The following is a 22,629-nucleotide window of genomic DNA, read 5'->3' as shown; positions in this document are numbered from 1 at the left end:
CCTCAACTTAGTGATTCGTATCAGAGATGCCACACCCATTTAACACCATTCTTAATCAGCTTGACCATCTCCTATTATTTCCAGTCACTAGAATAGGCTGTACCTAGTGGACTTTTGTAATTTCTTTGGCCCTCCAGCATCTGAACCTGTTGAGGAACTCCTCTCTGTGACTCTTGGTGGGAAGCAGAGATAGATGGTCTCTCCCTAGAGGTGTTGACGTTGCTCCTCGTTTTCCTAGCCTCCTTTGCAGCTAGGACAGAAGCAGAGCAGGACAGGGGTGAGGGGATCTCCCTGTGGTGGTGGTCATGACTATGTACGAGAGGGGTGTCCCCCTCAGAACCAGTTCTGAGGCATCATTTTAGGCGTGACTTCTGTTCTTCAGACGTCTCCTTAGGTCTGGTACCATTAATAATAATAGAAGTGATAAGCAAAGTGTCAACTGCAAACTGGTTAATTCATATACTTGTTATTACTAAAACAGAAAACAAAAAGACCACTATGACCATTGCTGCATAAAATTAGCTCCCGAGCTACAAGTGCTTACCACCTTTGATCCAGAAATCGCCCTTCTAGGAATGTGTCCTATGGATATATTTTTGCACAAGTGAAAGGATGAAATGAGAGATATGTGGTATTGTTTGTCAGAGCAAAAGAGGAAGACCACCCACGTACCCCACCAAAGGGGACCGTTTAAATAATATCCCCCCCCACACACTGGATTATTAGCTATAAAAAAGCACGAGGAAAGCATTTCATATATTGAAATGAAAAGATCTATTTCAATATAATTAAGGATGGATCTCTTGAGTCCATTCTTAAGTTTAAAAAAAACCCAAGGTATATAACTGAATGCATAGAATGCTAGCTTGAGTAATAAAAGGAAAAAAAGTAGGAACATATGTTTGTAATTGCTTATACAATAACGACACTTTGGAAGGAAACACAAGAAATCATTAATATTTACTCAGAGTGCAGTGAGGATGAGGTGGGAATAGGGTAGTCAGGGTCCTTCTTTTCACTGTTGGGCTCTCTAGATTTTTAAATTTTTTAATGATATGAAAGTTTTGCCTATGCAAAAACAAAACAAAATACTGCAGTCCAGTCAACACTTTTTTGTACCATAACTGCGTGCTTTATTGAGATACACAGTAAAGCAGTAATATAATACAATAGTAAGGCATATATTTGGTGAAGTCTGATATGTTGTGAAAATGCAGTAAAACTGAAGTTTAAAAAAATAATTAGTAAATGTTACAGTGTTGGTGTTAAAACACAATATATTATGATACTCAAGTAAGAACCCAGTACCTGAAAACAATGACATAACATGCCAGGTGATGTTTATGCTTCAGTTACATTGGTTATGATCTACAGTTTAATACTCGGTGGTTATAAAGAACACGAAACAATGTCCAACTTATGCTTAGAACGTAGCAATAAAGCTCTCAGTTTTTATTCAAATATTTTTGACAGACTCACTCCAGAACTAATGTCTAAAAGATAAAATAAAACAAAAGATTAAAACAAAATTAAGCCCTCTATTTACCTCTGATTTTAGAATGAAACTTAAACTTCTTAGTAGGAAGTAAAGTAACCCCTTGTTTTAAATCACGGTTAAAAAAAAAATCCTCGGGTAAAGAAAAAGTACAGCGTCACATAAAGGAAAACAATGCAAGACTAAAATCAAATCTTCATGTAATTTGTTACCTTAGAGCTTTGGGTTTTCTTCTGGAAATCATGAACAAAAACGAAAATGGAGGGAAATGTTCTCACAATGGACAGGTGATGAAGCTGTGAAATCAGGTGTGCACAATTATTAGGAACACCCCAAAACCAAAGTGAGGTAGAAATAGCATGAGAAGCCATGTCTGATGTTAATTATCATTAGTAAAATAAGGAACAAAACCCACTCTCCAAAAGTTAATTACACTTGATGTAAGAGGTAACAGATTTGCAAAATGATAGGTCACACAGTGATTTCTATTGAATGAATGATTAAAAAAAGTGAAAGACTAATAAGATGAAATGAAAGAGTAAAGCTTTTTCCTACCAGTTAGTCCTCTTGAGCGTTCTCCTCTGCTTGAATGATTTATTAACATATTTAACCTGCCTAATCCACCAGAAAGGGTTTGGAGTGCCTTTTGGATCATTTAAATCAATTTGCGTTCCCACTTACAAACCTGCCTGGAGTCACGTGTAGAGAAATGCCAAGGAGGGAAACACGATTCATGGGCTTCTGGGTGGATATTGAACAGTACCACAATGTGATGGGGCTACTGTGTTACACGTTTTCACTAAGGGTTATTTTAAATTAAGTCTTGTGGCATTTACAAACTCATTACAATGGGGAAAAAAACCTTCAGAAACTGGAAAACCAAGACACCCACTGCTGTTTGACTGTGAGAAAAGAACAGTTGTAATTATAAAGCTCTCTCTGTGAGGTTATGAACATTCATCCAGTCCTTTACGTCAAGAGTGGCCTGCGCCCTCTGAGGGACTGGCTGGGACTCCACAGCCCTCCAGCCCTACCATAGTCCTCCTCCTGCCTGGGAGTTAAAAATGCCTTCTGATGCTCTGATTTTCACTGAAGCATCATTAAATTTAAACCGTGGCATTGCCAGCAGCAGGACGCTGAATACATCAACCAGCGGATGACTCTGACATGGTAAGTCCTGTGTATTCATTCATATGTCCCTTAAAAAAATTCAGTACTCTAGTTGTCACTGGAAAGTTCAAAATGAGAAACATCTGGAGCCGCAGACAATGTTTTAGTGTGGTAGCTTCCTGCTGGCTTCAGGCTCCAGGGAAAATTCATTCTAGACCCAAGCAGGTAAGCCTGGATGACCAGAAGCAACTGCTTTCCATTAGGAAGTGGCAAGAACATTTGAACAAGAAATTTGAAAGGTCTCTTGAAATTGATATCTATTTATCTATATACCCATAGTATTTACATACTTATAGACATATAGATGTGTAACACGAAAACCCACAGCCAGCCCCACTCAGTCAACAATTCCAAAAGAGCGATATGAAGTAGTCATTTGGTGGTGTTAGAGGAAGTCCTATCTTAAATATGCAGGAAAAGAAAAAAAAGCCACGAATCTCATATGGATATCACGCTAAAAGGATGCAAAACAATGTGCTGCCTCAGTGTGTGTGTGTGTGTGTGTGTGTGTGTGTGTGTGTGTGTGTGTGTGTGTGTGTGTGTGTGTGTGTTTTTAGGGGTTTTTATAAACAACTTTTTTTTTTATAAAGCACACTTTAGTTTACAATCTTTCTTTATAACTGTTATAAATTTTTAAACAACCCAAAATGCGTTCCATATAAAGAAATGGCAAGTTATTTAGCTATCAAGATTTTACATGTAGTTTTCTTATAACTTTTTTTGTACAATTGCATAGACGTGTAAAACCTGCCATTGTTAACAAAACAATAACAGACTTAGAAACTACTGAAATCTACAGTATAGTACCACTACCCTTCACAAAAATATAGATTTTTTTTTCTTGTAAACTCTTACTGTCTAATCCTCTTTGTTGTATGAATATTATAAAAACCATGCGGGAATCAGGAGTTGTAAAACATTTATTCTGCCCCTTCTTCATCTGTCATGACTGAAACTAAGGACTCCATCGCTCTGCCCAAATCATCTGCCAGGTGGAAGAGGCTTCCTACATTGTGTCCTGGAAAACAGAGAGAAAGACAGACTTGACACAAGGTGTAGTTATCATCACCCCAACTCTTTGTCATTTGGGAAATCATCCCCCGTTTCTAGGTGTAGACAACACAGAAGCTGCGTCCAGGGGATACACGACAGGGTTTGGTTTTCACCAGTTTTCCAGGAAGAAGCAAAGCCTTGTTAATGAAGCCATTCCACACTGTTAGTATCCAGCCTCATATTGGATCAGGCTCCTAGTATCATATAAATGGAAAAAAGTCAGACTGCACTCATCTTCCCCATGTAAATATACACCAAAAGGCTTCCACGGATGAGCACAAGATTCCTGTCATAACAGGAACAATTCGTGATGGGATGTATCTTCTCCACCTTGCTGTGGGAGATTATTTACTATGTACTTGTATTAAAAATTATTTTACTATCAAACAACCATCACCATAACTATCACCACCACCACCGCCGCCACTCTCCTCCATCACCGTTAGCATCGCTACCATCACTACGTGTGAAATCTTTATCTCAAGGCTGTTACAAGCTGTTGGCTCACGTCTAAGGCTATGGCGGAGGTGACTTTTCTCTCTGCTTTTACTTGAGTTGAAAGAGAAAGTCTTGATTTGACCTTAGTATACACTATTAACTTTTGAATTAGGAAGCTTCAGGAAAAAAAAATTACTTTTCATTCCAGATGACTCAAGAGCCTCATTGTAAGATGACCCACATGCATAGCATGGATTTGGGTAGCCTCTGAATCCATTTTTGATCTCCTACTCAATGAGGGTTAACTATCAGAATAGCCTTCTAATAATAATATGACATGACCCCGTGTTAATCCCCCAGCACGGAGCATAAGAACAGCACAATGTCCCTGGGTACTTCGTGGCAAAATTCAGATCTAGAGTAAGATAATTTGAGACACACTTTATGACTTGCCTCGTCATGTATGTCCCATATTTTTATATGGCTAATTTTAATTCCTGGACATTAGGAAATCATTCCACTATTCAAGTACTGCCTTTGAAACTAAAAATGCTTTACTAGGCTATTACTACCTTGCCATGTATCAACTTTACAGATTCCCATAATAATTGTTAAAATCCCTATAAACATTAAAGATAGACTAGGGCAGGTATTCTTTCCTAATATTTATTTCAAGAGACATAGCGTTTTTAAGTATATGAGGGGATCTGAAGAGGACTCGTAGGCAGGCACTTAAACAGCAGTGGCACCAGGTCAAGCTAAGACTTAACTTTTATGCTGTTCAGCCATTTTTATTAAGGCGACCAAGTCTGTAACTCTCTTTGCGCTCTATTCGTGCAGAAAGTTTCAATGAGGACTAATTATGCTTTAAAAAATCACTCTGGAGTTTGGTTGGGCCTGCACACATAAAACCTTTTAACAAAGCATATGTCCTATGCCTAGAGTGGGCCAGTAGTTTGGCAGCCCTCAGTGAAGAACAGAAATCATCTTTGGCTTTTCTAAACCATAAAAACCACAGGAAGCCACAGTGGGTCCTTTGCTACTCCTCAGAGCACACATATCTAACTGATGCCACCAAGTTAGAGGGCTTCCCTTGTACCTACTTTTGACTGCCCAGCAACCCTGGGAAATCTGTACAATTATTCCTGTGTAATTGAAAATAGATGGACTAACTACAAATTTTACATTGCTTGCAATCTTAACAGCAATTAATAAAACCAGTAAAAACAAACCCCAAGACTCTTACACCCTGATACCTAGATATAATTCCAACTATTTCTCACATCTACACTATAGTATAGTCCTCCTGGTAGCTAGAAAATGTATTAGAAAACATAAAACAGGGAAGAAACCATTTTTTTTCTCCATCAGCTTATTGACAATAATCAAAGAGTGCCTATTTTAGACTGTGCCAGGCGATGCAGACGGCAGTTCAAAAGATAATGAAGACAAGTCAATGCATTTATACATTATATAGCCAAGTGGTGCTTTTCTACTCCTCAAAGTGGTGTTCGGTTACTAACTGGAAGGAAAATTCTTGAGTCTCTTAAGAGGCATAAGTTCTAGGGGTATCTGCTATTTAAAAAGTTACCAGGTCAGAGGTTCATGGTTTTTTTAAAAAAAATTAATTAATTAATTTTTGGCTACGTTGGGTCTTTGTTGCCGCACGCGGGCTTTCTCTAGTTGCGGAGAGCGGGGGCTACTCTCCGTTGAGGTGCGCGGGCTTCTCATTGCAGTGGCTTCTCTTGTTGCGGAGCACGGGCTCTAGGGATGTGGGCTTCAGTAGTTGCAGCATGCGGGCTCAGTAGTTGTGGCGCACGGGCTTAGTTGCTCCGCAGCATGTGGGATCTTCCCGAACCAGGGCTCGAACCCGTGTCCCCTGCATTGGCAGGCGGATTCTTAACCACTGCGCCACTAGGGAAGTCTCAGGTTCATGATTCTTAATACACCATACCTACTCCCACAGAATGTTAGGTAGCCTTTAACCTGTCCAGACGGTTAAATGTTCACAATTGACCTCATGGCCATCCCTATGCTAGAGAAATGAACGTTCTCTGAGTCACCCCACCATATCTATATGATGCCTTTCATTACTTTGTTTACAAATACCTGCTTCATCAGAATAACAATTCCAGTGTTTTCCATGGAGGTTTTCCTTAGAGCCAGAAAAAAAAAAATTCTATCTTTGACTAAATACTGCTCCAAAGAATCATATACCTCAACCCGCTGGAGGCATAGAACCACACACAGATAGGGAATTGGGACACAGAAAATAGATTTGTATCCTGCTTCTGTTATCCGTGCGTGTAAGGCAGAACATTAGTGAGATCATTAATTTTACCTGACAGATTTTTCTAAAGTCAAAATGAAAATCTTGTGCTATGAGCATGAGAGGCCCTGGAAAACAGGCAGGCATCTGCGATTCGCTTCAGGCACAAGTAGACATAAAAATACGTCTATAGACGTCCTTAATCCATTCTTAAGCAACGACTGTTGAAGAGAAAGGCACTGTGCGTTTAACATTAGGGTAGTTGTATGTTTTTCCAAGTTGGTGCAAAGTGTGACATGTGGACTCTCACATGCCACCTCTGCCTCAGGGAGTTGTTCGCTGCAGTGATTGGAATTGAGACTTTCTGGCAGAGACCCAAGACCTCAGTAGCAATCTGGCACTCTGTTTTTTTTTTTTTTTTTTAAAAAAAATACCGTTCCCAAAGAAATGGTGAGCGCTCAGTTGGCCAAAGCAAAGCCAGAATACCGCAGTGAAATGTGCTTTTCTTCTCTGTAATTTAATCTTTGAAAAAATATCTGGTCTACTGTACATCTGGGGTATTTTCATAGCATTAAAAAAAATCACTATTGTTTGGATTCTGTGGCTTTCTGAAAACTTATCTGACTACAATATACCTCAGGTAGTATAGATTCCAAATGCCTGTGTGACTTCAATTATATGTGCTGGCCTTTTCTAAAATGCGTTTATGAGAGACACATGTTTAGGGTGGTTAAAAATATGGTGCAACTATTTACCACAAGTTAAAATAAATTTTAAGGGGCACTTACCATCAGAATGAACCCAAGATGTCTCACATAAGAAGGCAAACCGTCAGGAGCATTCAATGCTGCACCGATTCAGGTTTCCTGTTTCTCCTCCCAGCCCACCGCTCCCTCCCTTGGACCCCACAAGCCTTGGAAGGGAGCAATGGTGTGGACACACCGAAGATTGTTCAGCTGATTAGACCTGCATGGCATGGCACTGGCAGAACTTCCAGTATGACGTTTAAATGAATCAGTGGCTACTCCTGTCCATCTGTTGCCAAGGATCCAGAACCTTCTCATATAAGGACTCCCCACCCGTCCAAGCTGTCTCCCACAATAGTACACGCTATTGTCATCCATGGGAAAGCTTTCCTTCTTGCGTCCTTCGTACTAAACTCTTGGTAAGGACAATCTTGTTTCACTTGGGCTGTCACTCAACACTTTGTCATCCGATGTCCTTTCATTAGGTAATTCAATGTTTAGCTAATATTTCTGGTAGAACAGAAGTGTGAAGCAGCTTTCACTGTAAACCCCAGACCACATTCAGTGATGATGCTGTACCCTACCTCTAAAAGGCATTAAAAAAATCCCTCACGACTCCAAGATGCACTTTTTATCCCTAACTGGTTATTGTTCTATCTGGCTCAAAATGCCAAGTAAAGAAAAAAGCACCCTCCGAAGGGCAAGTTGAGATGACATATGCTTTTCACACACCATTTTCTAAGTGGCAGTAAAGCACACAGTTAAGAGTGTGGCTCTGGACCCAGACTGCCTGGATTCCAATCCTGGCTCTGTCACCTTGGACACATTGCTTACCCTTTCGTTGACTCAGTTTCCTTATCTGTAAAATGGGGTTAATAAGAGTACCTACCTCATAGGCTTGTCCGGAAGATTACATAATGAAAAAGATGGCAAGTGCTTAGAAAAGTCCTTGGCACACAGTAAGCGCTCAAAAAAATGTTAGCTCGAGTGGGAAAGAAAGAGTGTAGGCACCAGGAAAAAGAAAACAGAACCAAAATGAAGTCATCCCTGAAGAATAAAAACCAAGGGCACTGGCAGAAAATGCTAGGGTCCTGGAAGTAGAAGGAAGCTTTATGACTCATCAGTTACGTTCGAGGCTAAATGTATTTTGAAGGTTTTGTTTGTGTTGCAAATGGCAACAGATGATGAACTTCAGGATTCCAACCTAGGGACTACAAAGGGTTGCCATTTAAAAGAGATTCCTGTTCCCCCAACCCCTGGTCCTGTTGTCATGGTGATGACAATGACAGTGAACATTTGAGGAATGTTCCTCGTAAGCTGCAAGTGGAGAGGTGACTACCATCCTTACATGATGACACGTGTAATACACACATGGGCGTGCACACACACAATTCTTACACAAACGCCAAACATAGAAAGCGGGATGAGACAGACAGAAGCCATGGCTGTGAGCCTGAATCTCACTAACCTCTCTCATTGGCTTCCCAGGGGTATTTCTTCCTTTAATAATAGAGAGAGGAAGAGGCAGAGATATCAGAAAGGGAAAAAAAAAGCATAAATATACAGTTTCATACCAATTTGCTTCTTTTACCAAACAAATGTTGAGATGACAATTCATTTATCCCCTTCTGGAAAAAAAATAAAAACAAACAAAAAAAACCCAAAAGACACATCCAGTCAAATAACCTTTACATACACTTAAAGTCGGTGTAAACAGATAACATGATCCAGGAGACATCACTTATAGAATCCATAGAGCTCACATGTTCAACTGGATGAAAGCGGGCACAGCATAGAAATCTGACAAATCGAGCATTGTTTTCAAGGGCAACTGTAGAATCTCAAGTTTACTGTCCAAAAATCTCAGAATCTCTTTATTGTCCACTTGACAACCAACACACCAAAACAAACAGTAGTTGGTTTCAGGTGCCAAAAATCGGCACTCCAAATGCGAGGTAGAACACTGCACAGAGGCTAGACTCCATCCTCTTGGGAGAAGCTGTTCTATCTGTTAGAAGCTGAGCATGTCCATGATGGGACTGGGGGCACTGGAGAAAATTGAAACAAAGCGGGAAGGAGATAAGTCCCACTTATGGGCAAGCCACGGAGCCAGATTCAGGAATGAGTCTTCACCTTCCTCGTCATGATTCCACAGATACCAGGAGCCTTGAGGGTCAGCCAAAGACCCTCTGGCCTTGTTTGTTTTATAGAATCCTATATCTGTATGCAGTTAGTTATTTTTGAAGAGCAGGTTCTGATGAGAAAGTTTTTCTACGCTGATATTTGTAAGCGGACAGAAAATTAGGGACCGCTGACCATACCTGGCATGTCTTGGGTACGCAATTTCCGGGGTCTCCAAAGTGAAATACTGGTTTTCAAACTTTGGCTTTCGCATTGGGCCACTTCCTACAACATTCTTATCTGCCATCCAGTATTCAGAGCAGCTACAAGCAGAGCTGTGAGAGATCTTGTGCAGCATCTCCCTTTGCCCTGACACGCTCCAAGAAGACCTACGACCCCCCTGAAACAATCTGAGTACTAGTCTAGAACGAAGAGGTATTGAGCTACTAATCCAAAAGAAACTTTTTACAACTCAAGTTTAGGGTTTAAAACTTCTGGTGTACATTTTAAGGTTTTCTAAGTATGACCCCGCCCCTGCCTTTGCCTTCTTTCTGAGTTGTCCTGAGTCAGAGATTTCTTGGGCATACAGAAACTGCATGCTTGACGATGTAAGAAACATGGTCAAGGTGTCCATGATGCTCCTCAAACCAGGAGAAAGAGAGAGGTGCTCCTCGGTTGTGGGTGTTCCCGGTGGTAGGCCCATACCAGACGACGGGGAAAAGGGAGGGGGAGAACAGCATTTCATCCTTGATGGCGCACACCAACCCCAGCGTGAATTAGTCATCCATTCTTTTTCACTTCATTAGCAACATTTAAAAAATTTCTTGTACTCCACGGTTATACTGTCTGGTGGTAGAATGAATTCTCCTCCCCTGCAAGACTGTGAGCTCCCTGAAGGCAGGGTCCGCATGTCGCTCACCTACCTCTCTCTCCCTGATATCTACTGTACCTCGACGCTACGGGGATTTGGTAAATGCTGGCTGAACTAAATGAGGCAGCCGCTAGGTCATGGCCAAGAGTCCTTTGATGATTTAGGCAACTTGGCCTTGCCTGCGATCCTTATCTTGGATGCCAAGGGCTTGTAGCTGCGTCTGGCTTGTAACTTGGGCCTATTTTTCTTTTTCTTTTTTTTTTAAATTGAAGTATAGTTGATTTGCAATGTTGTGTTAGTTTCAGGTGTACAGCGAAGTGATCCAGTTATATATATATATATTCTTTTTCTGATTCTTTTCCCCGATAGGTTATTACAAAATATTGAGTGTAGTTCCCTGTGCTATACAGTAGGTCCTTGACTGGGGTCTATTTTTAAAACCTCAGAACCTTAGGAAGGACAGTGTTGTTAGAAAGCAATGTGATTTTAGCTTTAGAATGTAATTACGGTTCCTAGCATGATAAAGGTTATGTACCTTTAGTAATTCTTCAACAAGGCCTATTCAGAGCTCAGTATCAACTGGTCACTGCTGAAGATGAAGCAAATGATTTGGGTTTTATTTCAGGTACTTCTTCAGAAACCATGTTTTCTGTAAAATGGACCTCCCAGAGCTATGTGATCCCTGACCTCTTTCAAAATTCTCCCTCGCCACTTGGGTTCCAGTGTGCTCATTAGCATAGTACGAAGGGAGGTCCGCTTTTTGTTTAAAAAGAGTTAAATGTTTTCTACTTGTATCAGAAATACTTTCTACGCTGACAAAATAGAGGCTCGCTGGTTGCACCATTAAAAACAAATTCTTTACCAATAAATAAAGTACCAAATAAAAGTTTTATGTGAAGAACACATTCTTTGGAAATGAGTCTCCTTAGACCGTCAGTTAGGGGGTCCATCTGGCAATGCAGTATGCTGTCAGGAAATGAATCAAGAGAAACAGGAAGTGTGCTGGGGAGTCCTGAGTCTAAAGAAAGGGCTTGGTCAGGTCTGGAGAAGTCTCATTTCCTCAGGCAGTACGAATTTGAGAGGATTGGCTGTAATTCATTATTCACAGTCAGAATCGCAGGACGTTACTGTTTCTGGGTATCTTTATGAGCTTCTTTGTCTCAGTTCACTGACTTTTTTAAGAAGTTAAGGACTAATGAGTCCCTTTTTAGGACTTCTGTTTCATTACAAGCGAAAGAAGATTGAAATGGCTATACTTTATTGAAAATGCAGGATCTTTGGTGAAGACGGATATAAACGCATAAATCAATTCAAAAGCACAGTTTTCTTGGGCTGAAAGTTGATCAGCACTGAAATCTGTGACTGTATATATGTGATGAGCTAGAGTGGATAACAATTTAATGATGTAAAGTCGGGGTTGGCACATTTTCTCTGTAAAGGGCCAGATAGTTAAATACTTTGGGCTTTGCCAGTCACACAGTCTCCGTAGCGGCTCTTCACAACTACTCTGCCACAACTACTCTGCCCTTGGAGTGAGAAAGCCCCCCGCAGACAATATGTAAATGAATGGGGGTGGCTGTGTTATGATGGAACCTTATTTGTAAAGATTTGGCCCGTGGACTGCAGTTTGCCGGCCCCTGGTGTAAAGGAGCAACAGCTCAAATCCGTTCTGGAAGCCGAGAGGAAAGGGAAGGGAGCCTGCAAGGGGGGCCGGGATGCTTCCATCTGTCTTTGTTCTTTATGTTGCTTTTCCATAAAAGAGTCATGGACAAGACTTGAGTTTTAGAAGATGGCAGGTTTTGCAAAGCGGTTGGCTTTCTAATTTAGAGGCATTTAACAGAATGTATGTGGCCTTATTTAGGAGGGGAGAGTATGAGAGGGAGAGGATGGCATGGGCTGTTGGGGATAAAAATAATGTGGCACAGGTCAGCAGGTAAGAGATTATACAGGCAGCGGCAATACCGGCATAACAGTGCTAACTGCTTCCTGAGTTCTCTTACCTGCACTAAGAGCTCATCTTGGATCCTATCATTAATCGATGTACAGTGGCACCTAATTGTTAGAGACCAATACCATACCCCTCACTAGCGAAGCGTTTTCTTTCAGGAATGCACACGCATCGAACAAACTCGTAGCTAGACTGCTAAATGATCAGAGACGTATGGACAGATCGCTTAAAGAGTTGATTTTAAAACGATGTTTGTTGTTCGTTCTACCCATGTAGCCTCCCTACAGAATAATGGTGGAGATTTCGAAAGTGTCCTGTGGTAGGTAATGCCTTTTATTACAGTGGAATTCGACTTCTACATCTATTTATAGACAGAGGGAGAGATTATATAGGTAGATTAAATAGGTTAGATAGAAATTGGCTAACATTCTGTGTTTAATGTACACCAAGGCCCTCAAGCTCCTCAGGTGGTTGTGCATAACTAACGAGAGCTAGAGATTCATCAGAAAAGATAGGCTCGCAAAGCTAAACGGGCACACATTCACGCCTTGAACTCCCTGCGGTTTATAGTGGCTACGAGGCAGGATACTGCTGGCTATCACTTGATCACTAAGCGGAGAGGCGTGCAGCCTCCTTTATTAATTTGTATAACAGTTTAGCAAGGCCATCAAGATAAGAGCTGAAGCCTAGAAGCCTAATTGAACCTGCGGAAGAGCCATGAACGAGGCTCTTCACTTCTTTGGGCATCCAGGTACTTCTAGTGGAAATGAGGGGTGAAGATTAGCTGATACCTGAAGACTTAGCACTAAGTCAAAAACTGTGGGAAAGGGTAACAAAAAAGTTGTGAATTTAAAGTACACAAGACCTCCCCTATCTATATGCTTTGTATTTATGAAAAACATAATATTGAAAAAACGGCTTTTCCTCTGTGGGCGATTATCTAGCAGGGTTAAGTAAACCAGGAGGTGGTATTTAATAGCACATTTCCACTAAATGTCAGACCTCTGGCTCTAACATCTGTTTTAAGTTACTAAAACAGCTGTCCGAAACAGCTGTAGCAAGCATGAACTTCATTTTGCGTAACACCAACAATGGGAACGTGGATGCAGACTTAGATAGAAAGTACAGTGTTCTCTAAGATACTAGCAAGGTCTTGGCAGAAGCTTCCGTGGTAAAACTTTTAAAATATAATTTTTGTCAAAAAGATATTCACCAAAAAAAAAATCCAGTGTCATTATAAATAAAAATAATCAAATAATAGTAACAGCAAACTGAAAAAAAAAAAATTCACCTGGGCAAGGAAAACTGAGATCAGTTAGATCAGTATTTTTAAACAACTGGATCAGAAAATCAATATAGTGGGTTGCAACCAGCATTTTAGTTTTAAATAAAGAAAACAGAGAAACAGTGTGAATTATACGTAGTAAAGAAAGTATTGTTTCATGAAACTTCTGATCTTTGTATGTATACGTGACTATATACATATATGTGTGGTGTATATATGGTGGGTACATACATATTTGTGTGTACATACATATGCAAATAACTTGTTTTATATCTTTACCCCGGTTTAAGACGTAAAATGTTTCTCTTATTATGGATAATGGTCAGAAAAGGTCAAAAGCTACGGTTTTGAACATCAAAGACATTAAGATGAACTTTCAAGACCCTTCCAATTTGGGAGAGTCTCTAATCCTGAGACGTTAAGAATCTCAAGATTTTTGGCTTAATATCAACTTAACATACCTACTAATTGGTAAGATATTCCCATTAAATCCTACTCTCTCTCTCTCTATATATACATATATATGTGTATATATATATATGTATATATATATTCTCCATTCTTTCAAAATGAATAAATGCCTTTAGTTAGAAATAAAGCATCCAAAAAACCACTGTTTAAAAATTTTTATTTTTTGTGGGGAAGTAGAAAAGAACAGCTTTATTGCAGGGCGCCAGCAAGGAGTCCGGGGCAGCTACTGCTTAAAAGACCCTGAAAGTCCCCGAAGGCTTTCAGGGAAGGGTTTATAAAGACAGTGTGAGGCAGGGGGTTGTGGGGTGTGTGATCAGCTCATGAACACTCTTCTGACTGGTCGGTGGTGAGGTAATTGGGAGTCGGCATCACCAACCTCTGGTTGCAACCCGTCTGGGGTCTACGTGCTTGAAAAACCACTTTTTAGAGTGCATCGACGATCAGCCTATTTTCACAATGACAAGACTTTTTATCCATTTAAATGTATGGAGAAATAGGTGTGACATTGTGATTTATGAGAGGAAATATATATTTAGTCTTCGTCCCCCTTCCAGGCACAGCGCTCCTAAAACCCTTGGAATGTCCTGTGATGAGCAGCAGCAAGGTGTCTTTTGTTACGTTACCAAGGTGACTTCTGGAAAGCACCTAAGGATGGGGGCTGCTTGCCAGGGGAGCCAACCAAGTGATCAGAGGGTTGGAACTTTTCACTCCTACCCCATGATGTCCAGGGAGAGGAGAGGGGCTGGAGATTGAGTTCAGTCACCAGTGGCCAATGATTTAATCATTCATGCCTATGTAATGAAGCCTCCTTATAAACCCAAAAGGACAGGGTTAGGAGAGCTTCCGGGTTGGTGAACACGTGGAGATGTGGTGAGAGTGGTGTGCCCAGAGAGGGCATGGAAGCTCTGCATCCTTTCCCCGTGCCTTGCCCTACGCATCTCATCCATCTGGCTGTTTCTGAGTTAGACCCTTTTATAAGAAACCAGTGATCTAGTAAGTAACATGTTTCTCTGAGTTCTGTGCCCTGCTCGAGCAAATGAATCGAACCCAAAGAGCGGGTTGTTGGAATCTCTAGTCTATAGCCAGTGGGTCAGAAGCCCAGCTAACAACCTGGACTTAAAATTGGCAGTCTGAAGTAGGAGGGGAGGGGCAGTCTTGTGGGACTGAGACCTTAACGGGTGGAATTGGATCCTGTCTCTGGGTAGACAGAGTCAGAATCGAGGTAAATTGCAGGACACCCAGCCGGTATATGAGAATTGTTCGGTGGTGTGGGAAAAGAGCCCCACACATTGGAATTGGGTGCAGAATCATAAGGGGCCTATGATAAGGTATAATTTGGTAGGAAGTAGAAAAGAAAATGTCAAGGTCACAGCATCACAGGAAGACCAGCCAGCTCTTCTAGCACCTTATCTACTCTCGTTATGAGGATTTTGTTTGTTTGTTTATTTGACTGTTTTCTTCAGGAAAATGAATGAATTCTCTCAGGGCACCAGGGTACTACTGAGTAAGTAGGAACTTGGTTAATGGAACGGGTATCAGACAAATCCTGCTTATCCCCTATTTGAGAACTCAAATTAGCACTCAGGGGATGATACGCTTCCATAAGCACTAATTTAGTAAACACTACCCAGGCGGCCTGAATAGAGTTTCCTAGGTTTTCCATATAAGTAAATTAACATCAGACAAGTAAATACAACATCAGAGAGGCTGACTGCCAAATACCATATCAGAGGAGGTATATTTCTGATCTTTCATACCCATGTGGTATCTAGCTTCAAGGAGTCTAAAAGGGGGATGCCGGGAGAGGGTGCAAAGATCTCACCTTAAGATGATTAGGATGGCCCAGAGACCCAGTACAAAAAAGCTGCCGCTGGGGAAACAGAGCCATGAGCCCTGCTGTGGCCTCTCCTCTGATACTCTAGTTGTTCAGATGTGACAGAAATGCCCAGGGCTGCCACTGACTTCCCACAGAGCAGGTAAACAACCTTTCGGGTCAAGGAGCAGGGAGGAGGCGCATGTCTATGACCTTCAAGGGGAAGCCTGGGGTCAGTGAAATGTGTGTGAGATGCGGGGCCCAAAGTTCTGGCCCCATGAGTAGCTGTGTGATCTTGAGGAAGACACTTGCTCTGCTTGAGGCTAAGCCATTCCTATTTATCTAGAAGGGGGTTTCTAGGATTCTCTCACGTCACAGACGTCTCCATTACAGCAGTAATACTACTGTGCTGTGGTATGAACTTCTCGGGAAGGCTGCATCCCCAACTGACCGTAAGCACCTTGACGGCAAAGAACTTGGCATTTCTACTTTGCATCCCTGACACCTCCGCTGGTACATAGTAGGTGCTAGCAAAAGCTGGCAGGATCAAGGTGAATGTGTTTGATTTACGTCAAACCAGCGTGTGGTCTTCTCATTATGAATCATGGCATTTTGGGAGAGGAGGCAGTGAAGATAGGATGGAGAAGAGGCTGGCAGGTGTGGGATAAGGAGGTGGGTGGAAGACAGAAGACTTTTATCTGTTAAAATCAACACATCAGAGGCGCTCAGCGGTGAAAAGATGGCTGGTGCAGACATTTAAAATTAGCTTCCCCTGACGGTTCCTTAGCAACGCTCTATCAGAACATTATTGCTTTTAATGTGCACCACACAACGTTCACTTGCACATGAAATAGCTGGGAAATGGCCATTGTTAACTGACACTGAACAAAAAGATAGGAACAACACAGGACTCAAAACAGCCTCCTCATTGCCCTTGTGGAGAGGAGCAAACAGCCAGATTCTCGGCCGCCCTTCCCTCACTGGCAGCCCATTAGGGGTGCCAATCACTGGCCGCAAAGCCTTGTGCTTCCCCCCCACCCTTGGTTCTCTAGCGTATCCCTCTATTTGCTCACAGGTGACTGCTGCCATTCTTTTTTTGACTGAAGTATAACTGACATACGCCATTGTATTAGTGTCAGGTGTACAACCTAGTGACTTGACATTTGTATGCACTGTGACATGATCACCCGATAGGTCTATTTACCATCTGTCCCCATACAAATGTACAATATTTTTTCTCTCGTGATGAGAACTCTGAAGATTTTCTTTCTTAGCAACTTGCACACTTGGAATACAATAGTATTGAGTCGAGCGTCCATGCTGTCTGCCATTCTTTTTATTCATTGAAGGGGGTGGGTCAGTGACCTGTTTTATGTTAGGGCAGTGAACCACTAGAAATAGTCCAAAACACTAACAACGGCAGCAAAATAGCTCCTTGGATGAAGTAAGGCATCTGAAGCTCATACTGGCTGGTAGGAAAATTCAGTGCGGTAAAATGCTGTATTTTTGGTATGAGGGCAAAATATTCAAAGTCAAAGTGATGGGAGAAATAATTTTAATGTTCGATAATATTAATATTCAGATATATTAACATTTAAATGAAATAATATGTGTCTTTCTTTGTGAAAATTGTATTCTATCTATGCAAATGAAGAGAGTAACGAACTAGTACATAGAGATTTAATTGTACTTATGTGTAAGTGATGGGGTAAGACACAGTTTTCAAATATACATAAAAGGCATGAGATTGCAAGCCCGAGTTCCCACCACCACTGTACGCTAGGCCTATCGCAGACCGTGCTGTATCACGTAGCAGCGGTACGTCCCTGGCAAAGGCACCATCAGGGCATTAATCTCCTCGTCTGTAAAAGTCACTTAACAACTGCTCTTAAGTAAAAGCTATCTCATAATTAACTCTTCAGGCTAATGTGCCAAGCAAGGAAGATATCGATACTGTATAAACATAAGTTACTATTCTTATTTCTAGAAACACCTTGATTACACAGGTATTTGAATTGGAAATACTCCAAACCAGAAATTCACACTCGAAGACAAAATCTTCTCCCAGTGACCCCAAACTGGCATTCTGTCAGCACCTGTTTACGTAAACATGGAAACTACACATGCTAGTTGGGTATGGAAACGAGTGGCCTACTTCCAGGAAGTTTGAGTGACTTCTGGGTACTGGCGCTTACCTCTCGAACTAGGGAAGGAGTTGTTGAGTTGCTCCATCACTTCTTCTAACCCTGTGCTTGTGTCCTGGGGAGGACTGAGAAGATCTTCCTCGCCTTAATGAAAGCAAACACAAACAATGGCAAATTACACTTGAGAAAATACAGATACCGGAGAAAAGGTTCATGACGCCATTTAAAAATCCATTATTAATTCATTTTCACTCCTTCATCAATAACATAAATAAAAATAACCCCTCAAGCTTAATAATTAGGGAACAGTTCCTTCACGGGAAAAAGAATCTCATGCAGGGATTTATCTACGTCATTATCTTTGGAAAAGAAAACTGTGTATCTGCTTAGAAGTTAAAGTTGCCCTAAGTTTCTTATGCCCCATTAACAAACGTGAAATGTTTTTCTTTGTAATAAAAGATGATTATAGCACATTTGCAGCGTGTCTCTTCAACACAAAAGAAGCCCGTGACATTCTGCATTCACTTTAGGAAGGTAAGGAGTGGAGACACTGAGGTATTTTTTCCATTCTTTATTGTGACATTTAACAAGACATACAGAGAAAACTCAAGTACCTTTAAAGTCCACTGTAATAGAGAGAAATAAAAGTTGTATGTGCCCTACATAGGAAATGAAATATAGATATTCTAAGGACTGTGTATATGGACATACCGGGAAGTTATGTTCCTCTCCTATTTGTTCCGTGGGGTTACTTCTTCATAATTATGTTTTTAGAGGCTTACAAAGGGAAACTTTTTAACAAAATTTTTGAGCATTTGTTTATGTGAGGAGAGAAGGATGATTTGGAAGGAAGGGAGTTTAGGGATGGATGGTTTTCTTCTGGGGATGGGAGTCTCCTTGTAGATTTTGTTGATCTGTGTCTCGACTGTTTACTCATGTGTCAAAGAAATACACCTCAAACAGCATTTGCAGTAAGGGAGAAATTTCTTAAGTGCAAACAAAATTGTTTTGAACTTTGAAGGTCCTTTGAAACTAATTTCTCATAACATTCAATCTTCCAACAGTGAAAATAACTTCTTTTCAAGCTCTGTTTGTTGAGCACATTGTCACTTCCATTTAAAACAAGACCTCGCTTCAGCAGATCAACAAAAATATACACGCTTAAGGGGTTGACAACCTCTGGTTCACATGTGACTTGAAAATGACTGGGGAGCCAGTGATGTAATGACTTAAATATGCCTGCCTGTCGTTTCCTTTGGTCTATGCCATTTGGATTTTCATCTCTGATCATAATCCCGCATTTATTACCAAGTGTTCATCCTTCTTTCTTAAAGCACAAGCTAAAAGAATCCTTGGCAGTGCTCACCATTTAGACAAAATCCTATCCTAGGTGGATGTGAGGCTGTATACCATTATTAGAAAGGAGGGCTAAGGACCTGGGGTAGACAGAACCCCTCTGATTCTGTGAGTCTCCTGGTAACATACCATAGGAACCCTCTTTGAAGTACTAAGGACAGGAAATGATTGCTATTCAGGTTATAAGGTGAAAAGGAAGTTAGATTATCTATCCATCCACATGCACATACTACTTGCTGATATTTATGCCTTTAGAAATGAAAAAATGAAATTCAGCATCTTTAGTTTCTTTTTGCCTGTGGGTTTTTAAATTTTATTTATTTATTTAATTTTATTTATTTATTTTTGGCTGCGCTGGGTCTTCGTTGCTGCGTGCGGGCTTTCTCTAGTTGCAGCGAGCAGGGGCTACTCTTCACTGTGGTGCGTGGGCTTCTCATCGCAGTGCCTTCTCTTGTTGCGAGCACACGCTCTAGGGTGCATGGGCTTCAGTAGTTGTGGCACACGGGCTCTAGAGCGCAGGTTCAGTAGTTGTGGCACACGGGCTTAGTTGCTCCCCGGCATGCGGTAACTTCCCGGACCAGGGCTCGAACCCATGTCCCCTGAATTGGCAGGCGGATTCTTAACCACTGTGCCACCAGGGAAGCCCCTTGCCCGTGGTTTTAAACTACCATCATCTGGAAAGGATGGAGTGAATGAAATGTTGCCAGAAGGAACAGGATGCTGACAGCTGCAGGGTTGATTACATTTCTGTTCCATTACCAATGCAAAATTTTGCCGAATTGGGGAACACGAGGCATTTTTAATGGTGTCAAGTCCACTTTAGTGATAGTATGCCTTATAGAATAAATTGGAACCAAAAGAGACACTCATGAGCAGTGATGTTAATATTTCTGACAGTTTAATTAGCTCATACTGGAGCTCTAGGAACTCAACTCTACTGTCTTAAGGTTTAGGTACAGTTCAGTGAAGTGACTGACATTCTTCTCCCTGAATTACTTCAAGGATCAAAAAAAGGTATAAACCTAATGATGTCAACCAGTCATAACTATCAGCTGTGAGTCTCAAATGCAAGTGTCCAAGTACAAAGGTAAACTTGGCTTCTTTGTTTTGCTGGAAACTTTCATGGCAGTTTCATGTATCCATTCAAACAGTTTTTGGGGGCCTATTACATCGTAGGTAGAAAATAAACAAGTAAAATATAATCTTTTCTTCTTTTCTCAAGATTTTCACAGTTAAAACTCCTTTGGGTTTAACTAATCTCCTTTAAAAGTGGAAATCAGAATTATCACATGTATGCGTGAGTAAGAAGTGAATCAACCACTGAAAAATGCTTAAGGCCTAATATTTTCTGTGTCAGATTATACTGGAAAAGTGAAAACCGCTAAATGACACCTGAAATTAAAGTAATGCCACCAGACTATTCAATACTGAGCCAGATTTTAAATGTTAAAAAAAAAAGCCGTAAAAATTTCAAAACAGATTTATTTATATATTCAAGTACTTATCAAAAGCCAACTATGTGCCAGGCAATGTTCTGAGTACTGGGATTATAGCAGTACACAACCAAAAAGCTGGCTCCGCGGAACTCACATCCTTATGGAGGCACTCAGGCCTCAGAAAAGAGGGTTAGGGAGGGGCAGTGAGGAAGACTCTTCAGAAAGGGGAGTCTAAGAGCCCTCGTTAATAAGGGGAAGATGAGCCAAAATGTTAGGGACTTGAGGCTGGGAGCCACGTAGATATTTGAAGGAAGAGTGCATGAGACAGAGGGAATAGGAAATGCAGACTCTGAGAGGAGAGTGTGATTGGCTTGCTCACGGAAGAGCAAGAAGATGGCCAGTACGTACAAAGTAAAGTGACCGAGTGTTGGGGGGAACGTGCTTCTCTGGCTCAGGAATTTAGACATGGTCACATAACCTGCTTTGGCCAATGGAATGTTAGATATGACATAAGCAGAGCCTCGTAATGTGCTTAAGTGGTTGGGCTTGCTTTCTTGTGCTTATGTGCCATAAGAAGTACGTGGTCCAGTGGTCTTCTGACCCAAGGGGGATGAGAGACATGTGGGACAGACTTGACCCCAACCCACAACTTGGAGTCCAGCCTAGTTGAGCTCCAGCACAACTCCAATCAACCAACAAGACGGCCTGAATGAAAAATATGTAACTTGAGAATTTTCCGATTATTTTGTTACAAAGCAATAGCTGATTGATACACTCTGTTTTAAGGCATCGAACTAGCAAGATACCAATATTTATGGGTTATCTAATCATATGCTGATATGTGGCTATAACATTATAGGCGGCCCAAAAATGTTGACTCTAACAATACTGGTGACCACAAGCCTCCTCCCCCACACACAAAAAAAACCTCAAGAAAATATTTATTGAGTCCCAAGTGTGTACACTGGGAACTTGGCCAGCCCTCATCCCTACTTCACTGATCCATTGCCTGCTCAAATAGCGCTGCTAATGGTTCAGGGATTTCTAACTTAGGTAATGGCAATTCTTTAGCATTAACACTTCAATTTGATTCTATTCTGAGGTGATCCCCACAGATATGCATAAAAATCCTTTTTGGATTATTGGCCCTAGTTTCATGGTTTGTCTGAAGTTGGTCCAAAGAAATGACTGAAACATTAAAAAAAATGAATGTTTCAAGATAAGGGAAGACATAGTCAAAGTTAAAATAGCACTCTGATATAGCATAATATGATAGACACTGCTGAAGTGAAGAAAAAGGAGATGACTCGGTTTAATCTGAGATCAAAGAAGTGAAATGGTTTGCTATAGGCAAGATATTCTTTAATTCTTCTGAAATTCACCATGGTTTCAGGCTTTCTAGACGGGATGATATCTAACTCACTTCCCTTTCCTCAATTCAAATGATGATAAGGGTTTAACTTGCTTAAAAAGTGACTTTAGCCAGAATTGATGTAAGCTGAGACACAAGAATCCTTACACCTATGATTTTTGTTTACACCCAAGCAAACTATTTTCTCGTTATACAAAAGGAAGCTGTGTATTAGAACACTATTTTGTCTTAAAAAGGGGGCTGTGTATGAGCAAATATGCCCACCCCTATTTTTCTTTGGATTGCTTATCTAAATCATATATTTTGTTTTTAACCAATTTCCAACTTGATGTGTGACTACTTTGTCATTCCCGCCTTTCTCTAGTTTTCCTTAAGAAAAAAAAGATCTATCCAGTACCTGATATTTACCTTCAGTGACTTTGTGAAATTATGACTTGGGGTAGATGGTTTCAATTTTACATAAAAATGCTGTCTTTAAGTTCTTTACTATATTAACGGTATACAATGATGATGTTGATTACTAGTTGGTTAGTGTTGAATAGTGATGAAAGATATTGAAATTAGTAGCTATTATTCGTTTGTAAAATTTTTATTGAGATATAATTGACATGGAACGTATTAACTTTAGGTGTACAACATAA

The 22,629-nt window shown here is 40.8% G+C and overlaps 1 protein-coding gene across 24 annotated transcripts in view; it reads right to left on the bottom strand.

Moving 5' to 3' along the window:
- Positions 1 to 1,124: 1,124 nt before the first annotated feature.
- Positions 1,125 to 22,629, bottom strand: part of DMD (dystrophin) — a 2,843,071-nt gene continuing 2,821,566 nt past the window's right edge. For 18 of the 24 annotated variants that reach the window (XM_079909736.1, XM_079909735.1, XM_079909728.1 and 15 more), the window contains 2 exons: positions 17,876 to 17,968; positions 1,125 to 3,683 (listed from right to left, as the gene is read on the bottom strand). In XM_079909736.1, coding sequence (XP_079765862.1) covers positions 3,586 to 3,683; positions 17,876 to 17,968 — 191 coding nt within the window. In that variant the 3' untranslated portion in view covers positions 1,125 to 3,585. Of the gene's footprint in view, positions 3,684 to 7,869; positions 8,672 to 9,115; positions 9,220 to 17,875; positions 17,969 to 22,629 lie in introns of those variants that run through there. The other 6 variants (XM_079909718.1, XM_079909729.1, XM_079909732.1 and 3 more) reach the window with 3 other exon arrangements.

The sequence above is a fragment of the Stenella coeruleoalba genome (genome assembly GCF_951394435.1).
Source record: "Stenella coeruleoalba genome assembly, chromosome: X".
NCBI lineage: Eukaryota > Metazoa > Chordata > Mammalia > Artiodactyla > Delphinidae > Stenella > Stenella coeruleoalba.
This window is presented reverse-complemented; position numbering and strand designations above follow the sequence as displayed.